This window comes from Copidosoma floridanum, unplaced genomic scaffold, assembly GCF_036245765.1.
Source record: "Copidosoma floridanum isolate Cflo_tuat_1 unplaced genomic scaffold, Cflo_Japanese_pri ptg000021l, whole genome shotgun sequence".
Classification (NCBI taxonomy): Eukaryota; Metazoa; Arthropoda; class Insecta; order Hymenoptera; family Encyrtidae; genus Copidosoma; species Copidosoma floridanum.
The window spans coordinates 28,984,661-29,005,406 of record NW_028321898.1 but is presented as its reverse complement, the minus strand read 5'-3'; the positions used below and the strand labels follow the sequence as shown (position 1 = coordinate 29,005,406).

The following is a 20,746-nucleotide window of genomic DNA, read 5'->3' as shown; positions in this document are numbered from 1 at the left end:
TTCTCAAACCCAGCCCACCATGAACAGAGACGGGCAGCAAACACGCCTTGAATGTCAAGCTCCAGGCGAGAAGCTCGGATGAATTTCCTGAGATCATAAGTCCGCTGCAGGCGATCCACGGTCCGCCAGAGCTGGCACGGACGAGCAGCGTTTGATTAGACGAGGCTAGAAGTACGGGGAGGAGCGTTTATGTATGATGAAATTGAAAGAGGGAGATGTACGAGCTAGTCCTGTTTACGCGAGCAAACGTCGCTTCGTTATTTCGATCTGATTGGCTTTAACTTCGTATGTTGTGAATACGTTTGCATGCATACGCTAGAGAGGGAGAAAAACATCTAATACAATACTGTGATATTTTATATTCTAATTTTTTTCTTTTTTAATTGTGTACTGGAAATCCTGTTGTTTAATTTACGAAAATTGCAGAGACAATTATTACTTTCAGATTTTTACTGAGTTACGATTAAAAACAGTTGGGGAAAAAAATAGATTTTCAAGGACTAAGAAGTAAAGAAAAAAGTATAAGCCTTGCAACAATATAAAAAACTATAAATTTTGTAACAAAATGTGCAATGATTGTGAAATGAATAATGAACCAAGGAAAAAATTCATACGAAAATAGGAATCCATCCAAGTTGCGACATTGACAAAGATCGATGGGTCAAGTGCCTCGGAAGGAAGCCCGTAGCACTTTCACCGTTGATTTGCAAGTACTTGCCAGCCAGGGAGTGACTAAAATTGCAACTTTAAACATGTACAAGTTTGATGAATGTATCAAATTTTGAATCAACTCGCATGACATCGCAAGTACCTTTTTTTCCGTATATTATCACTGTGTGCGCGAGCGTGTATTCTCGGGAAGTATGTCATCGCGAATAAATTACAAAGCAGCGAGTCCTGCCTATATAGTCCGTACACCTGCGCCAATTCATGAGATGTAAAGTTTATTAAAATCTTACGGACCTGCTCACTTGGTACCTCCTGCATTTAATTTGCATTTTTGAGTTCTTATGAGAAAGGAAAAATTTATACCAACATCATGTGTTTTTTTTTTTTTGTGCCTCATTGTATTTTTATTTCTTTCACCGAGTAATTCTGCTTTATTAAATTTTTTACTCTTACCTGTCGAGACTGAGATTAGTGCGGGTAACTTTTTCAACATACTTTCGAAAGAATCTTTTAAAACATCTGTGGAAGGAAAGCTTAATTTTTTTGGAAAGTTTTACGATTGCATGGAAACAAATGCGCAACACCGTGTGAGCGTCCCAAAGACACGCCATATTAGTTTCAATTAGAAAGGCCGCATAAATACTCGTTTGAACTTTCGCAATCCCGCAGATTGAGCTTCCGCTCGGCCAAACTTCCTTACCCTCCTATCTCACGTGCGCGCGTGAATGCTCCCTCAAAATAATTAAAATTAACGTCGAGCTACGCTGGTGAAGGTCCGATGATGAGCTCGTAGTATCAATTTTAAAAAGCCAAGGTGTGCCCAATAAGAGGAGCATTGAGTGGATGGGTTTCGCTTTTTTCGGCACTAATATTTTCAGGCGCTGATGCGTTTTATTATTTTCACTCGCGATGATTAAATAAACGAGCTTGGGGCTGAAAGTTTGGAGGTGAGTGAGGCGCTCGGCGTTGCTCGCAAAGTGAAAAAAAAAAAAAAAAAGCAAAGAGTGAGGAAGCTTCGGGGCTATTCACTTTCAAAGCCTGATAACGAATTACATGATACCGGCGAGTTTGCAAAACTGGTGCATGTATTACTTTTTTTCCCTCTAATTAAAGCTCGCCTTCAGTTTTGTATGAATTTTTCTTTTTCCCATCCATACACTGAAAAATGGTTGAATAAATTAAAAAACTAGTGGTGTTACCAGCGGTGGTTTGCTCGTGGTGACTTTTTTCAGTGCTCACCTGAAAAAGACGAGCAGATTTTTCTGTCAGTCTCGATGCATAATCATCAAGAAAACTTTTCACCACAAGCTCGCGCGAATTCGAGCTTGCAAAAAATCCTTGATCTTACAAAAATGTGGTATCGATGGTTATGTTTTTTTGACATTTTCTTTCATTTAAATTATTTTTAATAGAATTAAAAATTTTCATCTATTTACTAAAAATCTTCAAAAAATCATGGCTACATTAACAAAAGCCAATTTGGATTTAAAAACGGCAAGCTCTTCATTGGAATACCACGTAATTATTGGTATTAGTGCAGAAATAACTCTGTTGTACGTTTAAGTGACCTAATGTTACAATAGCAAGGTGCTCCTTTGGCAATATGATTCTATCACTGTCAGAAGTTTCCTACAGGTAGATTTATTACAAAAGCTCAAAAGCAAAAGTCCGAGTCATCAATTTATTTTAATGTACATCTTAAAGGTATTTTTGAAATAATATGTATATTTTGATAAATAATGCAACAAAAGTTGCGCTGTTCGTCGTAACGGACCCTTGAGAAAAACAATGACCCATATAGTTTTGTGTAACGCAAACAGCATCGATATAATATCACAGCGATACAAAACGTAATCGTTGGAAACGGCAAGCGCGTACTTGCATGTGCTTCTAATTAAAAGTGCCATTAATGAGCAATCTCGGGAAAAAGGGGGGTGTAGAGTCACTTTTGACGTACAATAAGCCAAAATTGAATTGTTATCGGCTCTTAGCTGGTACCCAATTACGGAATCCATTATGATGGATTCACTGCGAGCTCACATTGACCAGCCATTTCTCTCTTTCCTTCCTCAAGCGGTGATCAATTTCTCATAATCAATCCTAAAATATCACTACACCGCACATGCACTGCTGTAGCCGAAGTTGCGCACGCAGTTGACTAATTACTCGGGTCATGGTGTTGTTAATTGAGGAACATTTTGGTGCTCGCGAATACGCGTGGCATTAGGTTCTGATCCATTGACTATATACACGCGTACTATCGAATTAATCTCAGATTTTCTTTACAGCCAACGTTTGAGTCCATACCAGTGGAAAAAGCAAATTTAAAAAAATCTCCGAGCCCTCAAAAGCATAGGAGGAAGCCTTAGGAAGTCCGAAAAAAAGAGTAAAAGCTAGTCCGTCGAGGACAACTGTCTCATTAACATCTCCAGTGGCACGAGAATCCGCGAGGAGCGTTTATGCGCCTCAAAGCCTCAACGAGACCCCAACACCGGGTAGATGTGCTCTTCTCCCGGGGAGGGATGAGCAGCGGAAAAACTCGAGGTGCACTTTAGACTGGTTCAAGTGCCGCCACAGTATCATGTCACCCAAGCAAGGGATGTTTCGTTGCCTCGGCGTCTTTGTAAAAGGGTGTGGCTGCGCGCGAGTAGACTCGGGGACGCTCCCTTGTGTGTGTGTGTAATATTGCGGATCGATGAGAACAGAGTGGTGTCTTTGCCGTTGCAGTGTGTCTCTTTTTCCATCTTCTCTGTTGCATATCGGAGAGGCTCTCGTTTGTGAAATTGCGTGAGAAAGCCAGGAGAGATTATTCCTACCTCGGAGTTCTTGGGCAACGAGTGAGCTTCTCTCTGTTTTTGATTGCCAAAGTTGAGTGTGGCTGAAAACTTTCAGGTTTTCCGTTTGTCTGTATCTCGAGCTCGTGCTTGTTGTAGCTGTCAAGTTTTCGTTGTTTCGATTGTACTTTGTGTTTTTTTTTTTTTTGCGTTGCTCGATTGTTTAAACGGGACAGTGTTTGATGAATAATTAATTGTGCCTACGGAGAAATGATTAGGATATTTTTTAACAAGTGTCTAAATAGATGTCACTTGGAAAATTCAACTTTTTGAATTAAGAAACAAAAATTTATAAATAAAATGTGAATAATGTGTATTTATACAAATTTTATCCTTTTTTATAGTAGTAAAAGAAAAGGTTCATCGTAAAATGAAACATCTTAAAATTCACGTAGCATATTAATAATAAAAATGTTTCAAAATATCTCCCAAGTATCCCTTTGGCCTTTTTTATTCACATCTTTCGAGTTGTCGAAAACATCTTAAAAGTAGCAATTTTGAGAAATTAAATATGTTGCTGATTTGCGCGAACGAGCATGAAAATGGACATAAGAGAAAAAAAAAAAAATTCCATACAGAGCGTTTTTACTCGCAACTCGTGAAACTTAAGGAAATAAAGAAACCAGCGCGGGGAAAAAGGAAGTGGCTGCAAAACATCGTAAATTAACTTTATTTGTCGAGGTAAAATCCACCCTCACGTGCACGGACAAAAGACTCGCGCCCGCTAACCACTCGTGTATCTATATACGTACACGTGAATATACTATACACACAGCGAGGCACGTGCGGAATGCAGAATCAACTCAATTTCGCTCCTCACGAATGAAATTATATCCCCTCTCTCCGGAGATAACCAAATATTCTTCAAAAAAGACGAAAAAAAAAAAAAAAAAAAACAATCTCATCTCCACGTGGATGATAAAACCAACTCAAAAGAAAAAGAACAACAACAAAAAGTTAGCTAGAGTTCTCGAAAATTTCCCGCGAGCTCCTCGGGTGAAGATTTCACGCTAAGAAAGCAGCTCAATCGGATTCACCGAGTTCCTCCCGCGAAGTTTATTACGTGCGTCGCTTGCCAACCCTATGCGCATCATATACAATACATATACATATATAGGTGATACCTTTGCTTCCCTCTGCCGTTCGAATCACCCCCGGAGTGCTCTCTCCCGCCCCACAAGTCCGTAACAAACAATTAATGAAACTCGCGTACACGCCTCGCTCTTTGTCTTTCAAGTTCTGGGTCTAAACCCTACTTCACAGGACTCGTGCACCCTCCCCCGGTCATTTGACGCGTGACAACGGCGGTCAGTGCACGTATCACCCCTTACCCGCAAAACGGACGTCGATGCTAAAAAACGCGCCAAGACCTTTCCTCCCAGCCACGATTCGTAAGCAACTTCCGAGTCCTACTCACAGGTTACTACAAAGAGTTTGCTGTTGGATGGGTACGAGGAGTGACAGGAAAAAAAAAAGTACATTCGTCCTCCTTGACCCGTATGACTCGTGAAAAATAAATCCCAAGTGGGAAAATAACGTCGAAGAGATCGATACGAGCCGCGTGCGTGCGCTGCGCACACCACCTGTGGACAAGACGGGCTTTTGTTTGCACGTGCGTTCGCGCAAGCCTTTGACACTCGCTCGGGGTGAAAGCCTCGGATCGCGGTTGTCCCATCGATTTTTCGTCGCTTGTACACCGGAAGCGATTTGTGGATAACGACGTGGAAAAAGCCGTGGTTTTAAATAGTCATTTGACATTTCTTTTGTGGGGACGGTCGATGGGACACGCCTCCCCGTTTGGAATCGGCCCTAGCTGATCATGTGGGGTGCTTGGAGGGAGTGAATTACATGTTGTCCGAGTGTTGATTTTTCGTGGTCATTGGACGAAAGCTAAGACAACTTGGTTCGGGTATACACAAGGGATCCACGTACTCGCACTGTTGAAATTGTGAAAATAGACAATATCTCACGATGTTTTTCATAAGTAATTGCATGTTTACGTTTTTTTTACCAAATTACTTTGTGACAGTTGACATGACAAGGGTACCCAATGTTACTATTTCCACGAAAAAGAAAAACAAAACTTTTCATTCGTTGACACATATGCTAGTGTGAAAGTAGTGTACAGATTCGCCATGGTCCTTCTTTGATTCGTGACGTGATTGGTCAGAGATGACCTCATGACTCGACAATTCAAACAGAAACGTCATTGGATCATCTATCTCAAGTTTTTGCGAATTGGCATCGAAATTAACGATGAAAATGCTCAGTTGAAGTTTTTGTCGAGAAATAGTATGAAATCTTTGCTCCGAAGACACGAGAGCTTTTTTCTTGCGTTTTACGTATCGATGAAGGAAAGTAACAGCCAATGCTACTAACTGGTATGAGAATAAAGTATAAAAAACAGGTGAAAAAAAAGCGCCCAAGAGAGCCCATGTACGAAAAGTCTCTTCAAGCGAGCCAACCACGAAGCCTTCCTGACTCACATCGGTGTACTCGGAGACAGGGAGGGGGGGTGGGTGGTGTGGGAAGAGACACCGCAAACGCATCGTGACGGCCGAACGCATCATCACCCGCCTACGCGCGAATCGAACGAGGAAAAGAGAGACCGAAAATTTTCGACGGCTCCGCTCGTATGGGCATTCGTGTCAAGATCAAGCCACGGGCGTCGCGGCCGAGTTAACTGCACCTCCACCGATGTTCCATCCATCTTACACGCCGCGCCCATGCAGCTCGCTCTCGCTTTGATATTTCGACCGGCTAATGTACACCGGCGTTTTACGACCTTGTTTCCGCACGCGCCTGATGGATATCGCGCCGCTACGCGACTCCGAACCTCCGCCTTGTCTATTATTTATTTTGGTTCTGAAATCGAGTAGCGGTGGTGATTTTACGGACCGCCGAGAGCCTCCCGTTGAGCCCCACGTGTTTACTAAGCATCGCGACGACGTTTTACTCGCTGTCTATTTGTAGTGAGTCTCTTCACGAAACTAACTTTTTTTTTTTTGTTAACAATAATCGCTGGTCCACCTACGATTCAATTACTATTATTTTTTTTCATAACAAGATCGTTGCAATCACTCGAGTGAAAATGAAGGGGTTTTCTAATGAGGAAGGTGGTAAGGATACTCGTCGCGTCGGATAATTAACATACAGTGGCTGAAGCACGCGTGAGAGACCGTCGAGTGATATGTGCTCTCTGAAAAATTTCAAGCCCGGCTCGGAAGAAATTCCCCGGATTACTCCACGCGCTTTTTCTTTTTTTTTTTCTCTCTTCTTGCTGCGCTGGGGTGGTTAAAAATACACAGCTGGTATAGGGGGGGATCGGGAATTTCGATCGATTAAAATTGGGAGTGCGCCTGGCAGATGACTTTTTTTTTTTAACTTCGATTCAATTTCGTTCGATGCCAGCCGATTGGGAATCAATTTTTTCCTCAAGTTGTGGGTTCGACGATTGGAAACGCGAATGCCCTTTTTGATGCAAATGCGTTTTTTTTTCCCTGGGAAAACTGGGCTTGCTCGCGGTTTATTTTCGGTCGATGTGAATGTATCATTTATGCATGTAAAGTGCCACGCAAACTTTGCCTGTGGAACGTTAGTGGTCGATTTATGCAACTTTCCGAGCGAAAGGAGCAAAGGGCGTCAGCAATTTTTTGCATAAAAGTACGTCCTCTCCTTCTGCTCTCACTCCTCATCTTTTTTACTTGCAAATGGTTCGAAAATGTAAAAGACACATTTTTTTTTATTTCTTATTTTTTTTATTTTTTAGTATGATCTCATCATTTTATACCACCCAATATTTTAATGGATTTATTTTACACCTGATAATATTTAAGGCGTAAATTTTTGGACACAACTTTTCTTATACAGAAGTGAACTATTTTAAAGAAAAAAACAGGTGTAATCAGCTACAAAATATTTCTATGATAATGAAAAGGAGGAATAGGAATATAAGTGTTTGCGTTATCTAAGTAATAAATTTTTTAAGTAATAACTAAGTAAGTTAACTAAGTAATAAGTTTGGAGACTTGGACTAAGTAATTTACATCAGATGGGATTTTGAATTTTTTTTCTAGTGTTCTTTTTGTACTAAACTCTGATGGTTAAACAAACAAAACAAATTTTGCATTTGGAGATATAAGTTGAAGTTGAATATCGTCAATAACGTTTGCTTTATAGCAACAAACAGTTGTCAATGTTTAAAAAAGGTAATAAAAATTACTTATTTATTTAAGGGCTCAGTCAACGAAGTTTGATGAAAAAGTCATCACTTAAATTAAGCAGGATACTTATGTACATCAACTAAAATAAAATTATTTCCAAATAACTTTGTTGACTAAAAAGCTATTAAAATTTACGATAAGTTCAGTAATCTAAAAATGTCACAAAGCAACAATTTTTTCCTTTGTCCTCCATCGAATTTTACACACCAAAAGATTAATAAAATATCTAAAATTTTATCAGTAAAACAGCTTCATCACAAGAGTCACCACTGCCTAAAACGCATACGATTTTTTCCTTTTTTTTTAAACATTATTTTTCTCAGATCAAGGATGCTTTCATCCATTTGATGCTTTGAAAATAATAGCATCATTCTGTCTCACACTGTGAGATGAGATTACTTCACCAATCGCTTGACTTACTAATGGGGGTGTGTTTGTCATTTAAATGAGATTTTACGTAAAGACGCGAATACCTTGAAGTCTGCATACAAAAGAGTGAAAGAGAGAGAGGGAGGGAGAGTGGGTGAACCCTAGGGATGATGTTCGTGGGATTACAGACTCTTTGATGGGTTTGTTTTATGTTCCCACGAAAGGCAATGTAAAAGTGACCTTTGAAATCCTTATGTGTTTAACTGATAATAAAAAAAAAAATTACTTATAATATTCTTTTTTTAGATATCTTGGAAAAAATTCACTCTGAAAAGTTTTATCGATGTCTAAACGGTAAAATGCTTTAGGCAAAACATATCGATTGGGAACATATAAGAATACTTAAGTAGAAGGTTCACGGATAATTTTAAGCAAAATGCTATGACGGTTGTAAAATTAACTTTTTCGCTTCATTACAAGGTTCCCCATGACACACAGACCCAGCTCCCCATTTATTCTAGCAATAAATGTACCTTGAGAAGATTCCTCTGAAAAATTTGCCCACATGAAATTCGTACTCCTACTTAACATCACACGTGGCTTGTTTCCTGGTAAAATACATCCATATGAATAAATACTCCCGTGACCTTTGAACGATATGTCTGTACTAGTGATGTAGACACTACTCCCTCATTTGCCGTGATATGATGGAAAGGTAAATAGTACCTTTCGACCTTATGGCGCATACTCACCGAAAGAAATGAGGCCGCTGTTAAGCATCGACAGCCTGATCTGGTTGGGTATGGAGGCAAAGCTATGCCCCGAATTCATGTTTCGTCGTCGCGATGGTTTTTCAGGGGCACGTGGGGCACTGCGACTCCGGTGGTGGTGATGCTGACGCCGATTGTTGCCGTGCGAGTGGCTACCTGCCGAGGTGGCCAGGGTACGCTCTGACCCCGCGCTGCTCAAGTTCGTCAGCTCAGCAGCCGACGGTGCGTGTAACGTCGATGACATCTGTAACAATTTACAGGTTCGTTAGCCAAAAATAAATTTTACAACTAATTGTGAGTTTGGGAGAAAAAAGCTCGTTTTTTGCTGTAATATTAAAAAATTAACGTATTGCACGAGGAGGTTGCAGGAGTTATTTGTAGATTTTTAATGAAAAGACAATGCATCGGTCTAAAAATTATTGACTCGGGGTTATACGTAATTTATAATGTTTTCATTGATGTTCAAATCATCATAGTTGAGTAGTATAAAATATCTTGGAAGAGGGGATTGATAGGTTTGGAAAATTGATGTATCATATGCTGGGCGTTTCGATAATTATACTATATCTTATCTGCTCATATCTTAGCCACCCAAAGCTCAATTAAAGTTGAATGTGGTAATATATACATAGCTTATATAATGTGATTTTTTTAATTCCCTCAGTTACAATGATTCTCTCAACTATTTTCCACTACTAGTAATTCCCTTTGTTGTTTGTCCTAACCGTCTAAACTAAGAAAGTAGGTGGGCAGAAGGTGCGGTGTATACCTCATAGGTCCTTTAAGTTAACGATCGACATCACAGGGAATTAGATGGTAGGGGAGAGAAAAATATAGAATTTTCAGCCCACTAGCACGAAAATGGTCGCCTCGAATTTCTTACCTTGTGGTTTTTCTTATTAATAATTACTCTGCACTTTTTTGAAGCATTAGTGATACAAAAACTCTATTGCACCACTGATAGCAATAATATGAAATAGTCTTTGATAACGATTCATGTAGAATAGACGTGACGCGTCGAGTTGTTATTTTATCAGAGAATGTACGAGCCAGCTATTGATAATAGATATTTTTGGATTGCCTACTCATAATTACTAACGAATACGGGAGACTTAAGACATTTACACTTGGTTGCTTTGCTGAGATGGTCATTTTGAAGATTCTTTGGCTGTTGCTGGTGATTCGAGGTAAGAACTTGTTTCAATTGTACATTATCTAGAAAAAAATTTCCAAAAAAGCATGTACTTTGGTTGCTCAACATGAGTATAAAAAGAATTTGGTGAATTATATATTATAAGTACAACCAAGACAACAGTAACTATTACTGCGTAGGTATAAATGTAATTTTTCTATCAGAGAATAGAATTCAAAGTAATAACTTATTTTAGGATTGTGTTCATCAAATATACAACAAAACTGAGCTGGATTTTATTCAGAGGAGCCGCAGCATACGGACTACATGGCTTTAAGTGTCCGTGCCGTTGTGAATTTTTGTGTTTGGTGTTGGTTCATGTTAGTGTATGTGCCCATTGTTGCCGGGAAGCCACAGAACGTGCAAAGTAATAAGTCAAGGAGGCAGAGTAGCTCTACAACTGGAAGAGGGAGTGAAAAGCATGCCGGAAAAAGTAAGGTTAGATGTACGCACGTGCCGTGGTTTGCAGGTTAGGAAAGGATTTGTTGCCAAACGACAAAGAGTATGAGCAGCACAGCAAACATGGCCGGCACAGGAAGCAATCTTCGCTCGCTGAGTAATGGAACATGTATTGTAATCTGATGATTGAGAAAAAAAAGTGTTGATGAGGAAAGTGAAAGAAAAAGAGGGAGGTATAGTGAAGCTGAGCTACAAGGATAGGCGCAAGCAGTCGATGCTGGATACCAAAATCAAGCATACAACGTTTGGGATAACTAACATTGAAAGTGCCTTACCGACAGAGAGGTGATTAATATTAAAAAACTGCTGATGGTCAACGAGAGGAGAGCGAGGCAGAACGTCGTCATCAAGGGAGTACGTCAGCGTGAGGTTAGCCCAACACGTTTGAAAGAATGGGTCGAGGACTTTTTTTTATTAAAGGGATGAATGCGAGAGAAGATGTTGTAAGTGTGCATATGAGTGGAACGGTGATTGCTGTGAAATTGGGTTGCTAGGATGATAAAAAAAATTTTTGAAAAATTAATGCAGTTTAAAAGGTATGGATATTTTTATGTAGAGAGTAATCTGTCTTTTAAAGGAAGAAAAAAAGAAAAAGCGATAGAATGGGTAAAACAAAGAAATAGTTGTCCTTAAGTGTTTGTACTAGGAGTTAAAATTTGATCGATGATAAAATTTTTGGTAAATAATATTTAAAAAATTCTCACAGATTCCTGACACTCTAATTAGTGATTATTGAAAGTTTTACTGCTTTCTCTGCATTTTGAGAAAATTATTGAATCTCCTTCCAACGTTATAAATGCAGAGGCCTTTTTTGTACAGAGCAAGGATAAAAAAATATGTATAAATGTATACTGTTTCCTAATAGGCTGTTATTACTTTGACCTCGTCTATCTCAGTATACTTTAACAATGTTAAATGAGGAGGAGTATATGTTGTAAGCAATAACTCCTAATATAATTCAAACGAAGCTTTAGGGTAATGATGGTGAAACAGAAAGTAGAAGATAAATTTTGTGACTGTTAAGCAAACTGTAAGGTCTATAGTCACGTGACAGAACCACCTTTGTATATACTTGGTTCTGTTTTTCGTTGCTCTGTCACAGCCATGAACATGGATTTTTCTATGTTTTTTCGACTATCTTAAATATTAAACTGTCTGATTGAATATCGTACTTTTGCTCGCTCTACTACAGTCTAATTTTTCGCTTAGTTTGCCCCAAGTGAAAGTCTTTTTCAGATTTACATCTGACACCTCTGCCCCCGAAGACGATAGCACCAACATGCTATGTAGTCTTTTTAGAGGGGGTCATATTGTTCTAAATACTAGTTTACCCGCTAGTAAAGTCTAGCATATCTATTATAATCCATCTGATTCGTTATTTCTCTTTGTTCACCACACTTAATCCTACCACATTTAACACTATTTCGCAATTCCATCCAGGTTTGCACATGGGGGTTGAGAATAGAAAAATCCAGAAAAACACAGAAAGAAAATTCTGAGGATAAGTTGGTTCTAAACTACTGTCGTAAATATTTTTTTTCGTTGAAAATAACTGACAAAAAAATTTGAACATTTGACAGGAACCGAGCCTGTTCTAATGAAAAAATATTCTAATTATAAACTAGAATACTCTGATTTCCAGAGGTATCACATAAAGATTTACAGGATGTTTTATTTAAATGTAACAATTTTGAGGATCAAAATTTTTATTTTACTATAGTAATGATCCACAGATCCACAGTCACGAGATCTAATTAAAATTCAAGAAATATGGTAGTATGAAATAACGTTAGAGTAATTAAAGTAACAAAATATGAAGCAACTCAAAACTAATTACTTTTCTTATTAAAATAAGATTAATAATATATTTTTAATATTACACTTTGATATGGTGTATGCTTATAAGATATAAAAATCTACGAGTGATACTCATCATACTTAAAGTTTAATACAAATAATCTATATTAACATAGATTATTTTATTATTAAGTTACTATAACTTACTTAGACAAAGGTACAAAAAAATTTTTGTTTAACATATAATATACACTCTTTTGCAAATTGATAGTTACAAGCAAAAATGTTTAAAATCTTATTTAAATCAAATATAACTGATTTTAAATTTAACCAACCATAACATTCGAAAAATTGCCTTCCTCCTTGCTTTCTTCAATTTCTCGTAAGTTCTTCTGTTTCCTCAACTTGAATGTTCATATAAAAGATTTAAAAAAAAAATAAGCGTAGCAAGCTTTGTCCCTTCACACTTGAGCTTCATCGTGTTATAGGATATACTATTTAATTTCCATTGAGGTACATGATACAATTGTTGGATATAACCGCTACGCTAACACTCAATAGTGTCAAACTCAATTCCTTTGTCTCCTGATTAATGTTGAAGTACAAGTTTCGGTTCTTGATTGCCCAAGTAGATGTCTCAAATACTTTAGGCTTGGACTTGTCTGTGATGAAGTAGACTTTTCAATTGTCTTTGCCGTTTGCCGGTGGTAGTGCCAGTTTGAACGATTCATTAAGGTAACTCAACTTTAATGAGGCTCGGTTTTCCAGAGAAAAAACAAAATTGAAGGCTTAGTTCCATCAAACTCATGCTCCATCATATTACGGGATATACTATTTAATTTCCATTGAGGTACATGATACAATTGTTGGATATAACCGCTACGCTAACACTCAATAGTGTCAAACTCAATTCCTTTGTCTCCTGATTAATGTTAAAGTACAAGTTTCGGTTCTTGATTGCCCAAGTACATGTCTCAAATACTTTGGGCTTAGACTTGTCTGTGATGAAGTAGACTCTTCAATTGTCTTTGCCGTTTGCCGGTGGTAGTGACAGTTTGAACGATTCATTAAAGTAACTCAACTCTAATGAGGCTCGGCTTTCCGGAGAAAAAACAAAATTGAAGGCTTAGTTCCATCAAACTTGAGCTCCATCATATTACAGGATATACTATTTAATTTCCATTGAGGTACATGATACGATTGTTGGATATAACCGCTACGCTAACACTCAATAGTGTCAAACTCAATTCCTTTGTCTCCTGATTAATGTTAAAGTACAAGTTTCGGTTCTTGATTGCCCAAGTACATGTCTCAAATACTTTGGGCTTGGACTTGTCTGTGATGAAGTAGACTTTTCAATTGTCTTTGCCGTTTGTCGGTGGTAGTGCCAGTTTGAACGATTCATTAAAGTAACTCAACTTTAATGAGGCTCGGTTTTCCAGAGAAAAAACAAAATTGAAGGCTTAGTTCCATCAAACTCGAGCTCCATTATATTACAGGATATACTATTTAATTTTCATTGAGGTACATGATACAATTGTTGGATATAACCGCTACGCTAACACTCAATAGTGTCAAACTCAATTCCTTTGTCTCCTGATTAATGTTAAAGTACAAGTTTCGGTTCTTGATTGCCCAAGTAGATGTCTCAAATACTTTGGGCTTGGACTTGTCTGTGATGAAGTAGACTCTTCAATTGTCTTTGCCGTTTGCCGGTGGTAGTGACAGTTTGAACGATTCATTAAAGTAACTCAACTCTAATGAGGCTCGGTTTTCCAGAGAAAAAACAAAATTGAAGGCTTAGTTCCATCAAACTCGAGCTCCATCATATTACAGGATATACTATTTAATTTCCATTGAGGTACATGATACAATTGTTGGATATAACCGCTACGCTAACACTTAATAGTGTCAAACTCAATTCCTTTGTCTCCTGATTAATGTTAAAGTACAAGTTTCGGTTCTTGATTGCCCAAGTAGATGTCTCAAATACTTTGGGCTTGGACTTGTCTGCGATGAAGTAGACTTTTCAATTGTCTTTGCCGTTTGCCGGTGGTAGTGCCAGTTTGAACGATTCATTAAAGTAACTCAACTTTAATGAGGCTTGGTTTTCCGGAGAAAAAACAAAATTGAAGGCTTAGTTCCATCAAACTCGTGCTCCATCATATTACGGGATATACTATTTAATTTCCATTGAGGTACATGATACAATTGTTGGATATAACCGCTACGCTAACACTCAATAGTGTCAAACTCAATTCCTTTGTCTCCTGATTAATGTTAAAGTACAAGTTTCGGTTCTTGATTGCCCAAGTACATGTCTCAAATACTTTGGGCTTAGACTTGTCTGTGATGAAGTAGACTCTTCAATTGTCTTTGCCGTTTGCCGGTGGTAGTGACAGTTTGAACGATTCATTAAAGTAACTCAACTCTAATGAGGCTCGGCTTTCCGGAGAAAAAACAAAATTGAAGGCTTAGTTCCATCAAACTCGTGCTCAATCATATTACAGGATATACTATTTAATTTTCATTGAGGTACATGATACAATTGTTGGATATAACCGCTACGCTAACACTCAATAGTGTCAAACTCAATTCCTTTGTCTCCTGATTAATGTTAAAGTACAAGTTTCGGTTCTTGATTGCCCAAGTAGATGTCTCAAATACTTTGGGCTTGGACTTGTCTGTGATGAAGTAGACTTTTCAATTGTCTTTGCCGTTTGCCGGTGGTAGTGCCAGTTTGAACGATTCATTAAAGTAACTCAACTTTAATGAGGCTCGGTTTTCCAGAGAAAAAACAAAATTGAAGGCTTAGTTCCATCAAACTCGAGCTCCATTATATTACAGAATATACTATTTAATTTCCATTGAGGTACATGATACAATTGTTGGATATAACCGCTACGCTAACACTCAATAGTGTCAAACTCAATTCCTTTGTCTCCTGATTAATGTTAAAGTACAAGTTTCGGTTCTTGATTGCCCAAGTAGATGTCTCAAATACTTTGGGCTTGGACTTGTCTGTGATGAAGTAGACTCTTCAATTGTCTTTGCCGTTTGCCGGTGGTAGTGACAGTTTGAACGATTCATTAAAGTAACTCAACTCTAATGAGGCTCGGTTTTCCAGAGAAAAAACAAAATTGAAGGCTTAGTTCCATCAAACTCGAGCTCCATTATATTACAGGATATACTATTTAATTTCCATTGAGGTACATGATACAATTGTTGGATAAAACCGCTACGCTAACACTCAATAGTGTCAAACTTAATTCCTTTGTCTCCTGATTAATGTTAAAGTACAAGTTTCGGTTCTTGATTGCCCAAGTAGATGTCTCAAATACTTTGGGCTTGGACTTGTCTGTGATGAAGTAGACTTTTCAATTGTCTTTGCCGTTTGCCGGTGGTAGTGCCAGTTTGAACGATTCATTAAAGTAACTCAACTTTAATGAGGCTCGGTTTTCCAGAGAAAAAACAAAATTGAAGGCTTAGTTCCATCAAACTCGTGCTCCATCATATTACAGGATATACTATTTAATTTCCATTGAGGTACATGATACAATTGTTGGATATAACCGCTACGCTAACACTCAATAGTGTCAAACTCAATTCCTTTGTCTCCTGATTAATGTTAAAGTACAAGTTTCGGTTCTTGATTGCCCAAGTACATGTCTCAAATACTTTGGGCTTAGACTTGTCTGTGATGAAGTAGACTCTTCAATTGTCTTTGCCGTTTGCCGGTGGTAGTGACAGTTTGAACGATTCATTAAAGTAACTCAACTCTAATGAGGCTCGGCTTTCCGGAGAAAAAACAAAATTGAAGGCTTAGTTCCATCAAACTCGTGCTCAATCATATTACAGGATATACTATTTAATTTCCATTGAGGTACATGATACAATTGTTGGATAAAACCGCTACGCTAACACTCAATAGTGTCAAACTTAATTCCTTTGTCTCCTGATTAATGTTAAAGTACAAGTTTCGGTTCTTGATTGCCCAAGTAGATGTCTTAAATACTTTGGGCTTGGACTTGTCTGTGATGAAGTAGACTTTTCAATTGTCTTTGCCGTTTGCCGGTGGTAGTGCCAGTTTGAACGATTCATTAAAGTAACTCAACTTTAATGAGGCTTGGTTTTCCAGAGAAAAAACAAAATTGAAGGCTTAGTTCCATCAAACTCGTGCTCCATCATATTACAGGATATACTATTTAATTTCCATTGAGGTACATGATACAATTGTTGGATATAACCGCTACGCTAACACTCAATAGTGTCAAACTCAATTCCTTTGTCTCCTGATTAATGTTAAAGTACAAGTTTCGGTTCTTGATTGCCGAAGTAGATGTCTCAAATACTTTGGGCTTGGACTTGTCTGTGATGAAGTAGACTTTTCAATTGTCTTTGCCGTTTGCCGGTGGTAGTGCCAGTTTGAACGATTCATTAAAGTAACTCAACTTTAATGAGGCACGGTTTTCCAGAGAAAAAACAAAATTGAAGGCTTAGTTCCATCAAACTCGAGCTCCATCATATTACAGGATATACTATTTAATTTCCATCGAGGTACATGATACAATTGTTGGATATAACCGCTACGCTAACACTCAATGGTGCCAAACTCAATTCCTTTGTCTCCTGATTAATGTTAAAGTACAAGTTTCGGTTCTTGATTGCCCAAGTAGATGTCTCAAATACTTTGGGCTTGGACTTGTCTGTGATGAAGTAGACTTTTCGATTGCCTTTACTGTTTGCCAGTGGTAGTGCCAATTTGAATGATTCATTAAACTAACTAAATTTTCATGAGGCTCAGTTTTCCAGAGAAAAAATATTAAATCATACTACTTTTAGGTGAAGCTACCATCGTCGGAATCTAGTATAATGTCAATTAATGATAATGTTGTATTTATTATTGCTGCTTGTGACTTATGATTCATAAATCAAAATTCAGAGAAAACAGTAAAAGTAAAGGTAACTGAAACATCTAAGAAATAGTGGCTTAAAGAGGGTAAAAGAGTATATGTGTTGTGCGAAAAAAAATCTAGATTTTCGCCATCTCAATATCATTAACAATTATCGATTTAAATTTTCATCATGTTCCTAATAATAATAAACTTATTTATTTAATTCCGTGGAGTGAAGACTTGTAGAAATGAAAAATTCTACATTTTTACAAATACTTAAAAAATGTAAGTACTACTTATGTGTATAATCTTTCTTAAACCAATTAAAAATCGAATTTTTAGTCTCACAATCAATTTATTTCCTATAGTCTCTCGAGAATGCCACTTTTGTTGTCTTGTATAGCGTATTAGTTTTTTTATTGTATTTAATTTTTATTATATTACATTAAATATACATGTATGAAACAAGTAACAGAGTATACATTTTATTACATTCCTTTCTTATAAAATTTATTTTACAATATTTACAAGAACAATCAATAGCTGGTTTGGATTTTCAACTGCAGCAGTGATACGCCCGACACCCGAGTCGCAAAGAGCCATTTGAAGCTAAGTGCAACCGTGACAGCCGCCACCATCAATTTTTTCTTGCTTCAATCGCATCTCTCTTTCTTTATTCCGTGGTAATCGAGAGCGAGTAAGGGAAAAAAGGGCCGTCAGGGGCTTCAGCTCTCCACTATTACTTGGAGGGCTTTCAAACGTGAGTTGAGGATGAGTTACGGGCGTATTTTAATAGAGCGGAAATGAGAGACCGACATTTATTGAGCCGGTGTGTGTATAGTGGTTGCAGAAGTAGTGATGGAAATTTTTTTCTTTTGTAGTTGAGGATGAATACATTTATGTACTATTCTACATACATAAAGATAGTTATGTCACATCCTAAAATATTGTGTAAGATCCTCCACAATCCTTAATTTTAAGTGCTAGATTTTTTTCTAGCTTCTACAACGTTTGTCTGAGCACTAAGTTATCTTCAGACTTCATAGGTGTGTATCAAAAGTCCAGAAGCCTGAAGCATTTAACTAGCATTGATAAGTTTTCTACTATGTCGCGACCTTCATTGGTGTCACGGTTTTTTTTTTTTTTTTTTTCTAGCGGACACTGTCAGGCCTCACTTACCACCTCTCTTCACCGTGAGCTTGTCAAGGTCTAGAACTTGTAATATCTTTATTTTCGTAACTTTTTGAACCGCCACACTTGTTTCCTCTAATTTGGATTCTGATGTTATTTTTTTGACCTTCAGTAGTTTTGACGGGTATCGCCTTGTTTTTACTATATTTATAGCTTCTTCACACTTGTTTTTTTCGGAAACAACTGGTATTGAATGTTTGTGGCTTTTCCCCACCTTGCTATCCTTTTCAAGTGTAACTCCCTGTCTCAGGACTACTAACTGCGCCACGTCTTCTCTGAGCCATAATAATCTTCTTGAGTTTTTTCTGAGCCCGTTTTTGGAACTTGACTACTTGGTGTTCCTCAAACTTTAGCTGTTCAATCATTTCCTGGATTAACTCGAATTTTCCTTCCTCTCTCCACAATAAAGTAATCTCAGGGCTTTTTTTTCCTCATTCATAAAGTCTCATAAATTTCAAGCTTGGTAGGATCCACCAACATCCTTTTGAAAAAAGCTTTTTTCTCTTTCCAACGTGTAATGAAGGTCGGCTAGCATTCTTTGACAAAAAATGACGCTGAATCTATTAGCTTCGCTCGTGATGCCAGTATTTGGATGACATCCTAAGATATACTGATTTGGCTGTTGGAACTTCCACCTGTTTATACTTTAAGTGGCAGAGCACTTTCTTGCTACAGGATTATTTTTAAAAATTCTAATCTTATCTACACTTTCGGTACACCCTGGACATTTTACTTCCCCGGTACCACTCATATCTGAGAAGCATCGACTTATCTGTTTCCTGGGGAAGCTTGATGTGGCAGGTGAAACAAAAAAAAAAAAAAAAAAAAAAAAAAAAAAAAAAAAAAAAAAAAAAAAAAAAAAAAAACACCCACGCGGAAACAGTGGCAGCAGCGTAGGGATAAAAAAGGTAGTCCCGAGAGGGAAGGAAGGTTCGATGTGAGAAATTTGACTTCTCTCGTACCTTTTTGCTCGATTATAACAATGCCCTTTTAATGTTGTAATTTCAGTAACAATGAGCTTTCAGTACTATTTCATTTGCATTCAATTGCTTTTTGCATCACAATTTTTACCGAAAAGCTACTTTTTTTTGTTTAAAGTTTTCGCAAACTCGTAAAACAATTTCCTAAAGTTGACACTGGCCAAGCTCTCTCGGTCATTTCCCCGCCAGCTTATGACCTTCAAAAGTATTCAGCGCTACAATCTATTTTTCCACCAGCATGATCGATCTTTGATTTCGAGCGATTTCTCGACAACCATGTAATATGAAAAAAAAAAAAAAAAAAAAAAAAAAAAGGTGAGAACAAAGAAAGGAGTCATTAGAGTCGGTGGAATGCCGAGAGAAGCGAAAAATAGAAAAGTTCCGACGCTCTGGCGGCGCGTGCGTGTCTTAACCTTTGATGCTGCGAGTCAAGGCAGCGGAGATTTTCCTCTCCTTCTGTTATATGTTTATACCCACACACGTATACAGACACAAGCGCGCGAGAACGAGCGTCAAGGTCCGCATACGTGTTCTGCCGTGTGTGAGAGAAAAAGAGGAAAAGAGGGAAGGGGAAAGGCGTTATTTATAAATGCGTTTTGTAAGAGCCAGCCGATGAGCCGGAGATGTGTGTGTACCTATAATATCTACATGTATACGCGGGCAAGGTATAGCCCAAGTGTGCAAAAGAGCTTTCGCGCTTTATTGGCCGCGGGTTACTAACTGAACCACTGATCAAGTTTGCTTCGCGCGGACTCGGAATGCGTGGCTTTTTCTACTTTCTTTTTTCGTCGTTTGCTCGTTCAAAGGTGCCAGAGTCGTTTTTACTTTTAGATAATTTTTTTTACAGTTATTGTACTCTTGCTTTTTTTATTCGCTAGATATGTTCATTGCAGTGCGTGGCTCTGTGGAGTTGAATTTTTTTTTTTTTTTTTTTTTTTTAACTCAAACTTCTTGACGAGATTAAAAAAGCTCTGAAAGAGCTTTTCAGAGAACCTTTATAACTAAATCGAACAATACATTTTATTACGATCATATTGCGTTGGGAGATGTACTAGACTGTAACTGTAAGTGAGAAAGACTCTTACATTTAAAAAAATATTACGTCAATTTTTAAATTTTAGAGCTTTTAGTAATTATGTGGTGGATTACTGTCGTCGGACTTGCCGAGCTTTTTTTTAATACGTGATAAAAGTGATCTTGATTTTTTTTTTTTTTTTTTTTTTTTAATAAAGATGTTTAGATAAGGTAAATCATAATAAAACATAATTATCAGTTAGTTAAAAATTCTTAATTTGAATGGCATTTATAATTTATAAGTGTATTTTAGCATTCAAATGTACTAAAAATGGAATAATTCATCGTTGAAG

At 37.6% G+C, this 20,746-nt stretch overlaps 1 protein-coding gene across 1 annotated transcript in view; it reads right to left on the bottom strand.

Moving 5' to 3' along the window:
• The window catches only part of Ptp36E (protein tyrosine phosphatase 36E), a 101,291-nt gene that overhangs the window by 66,009 nt on the left and 14,536 nt on the right, over positions 1 to 20,746 (bottom strand). Inside the window, exon 2 of the mRNA XM_089594450.1 lies at positions 8,848 to 9,109. Coding sequence (XP_089450576.1) covers positions 8,848 to 9,109 — 262 coding nt within the window. The remainder of the gene's footprint in view (positions 1 to 8,847; positions 9,110 to 20,746) is intronic.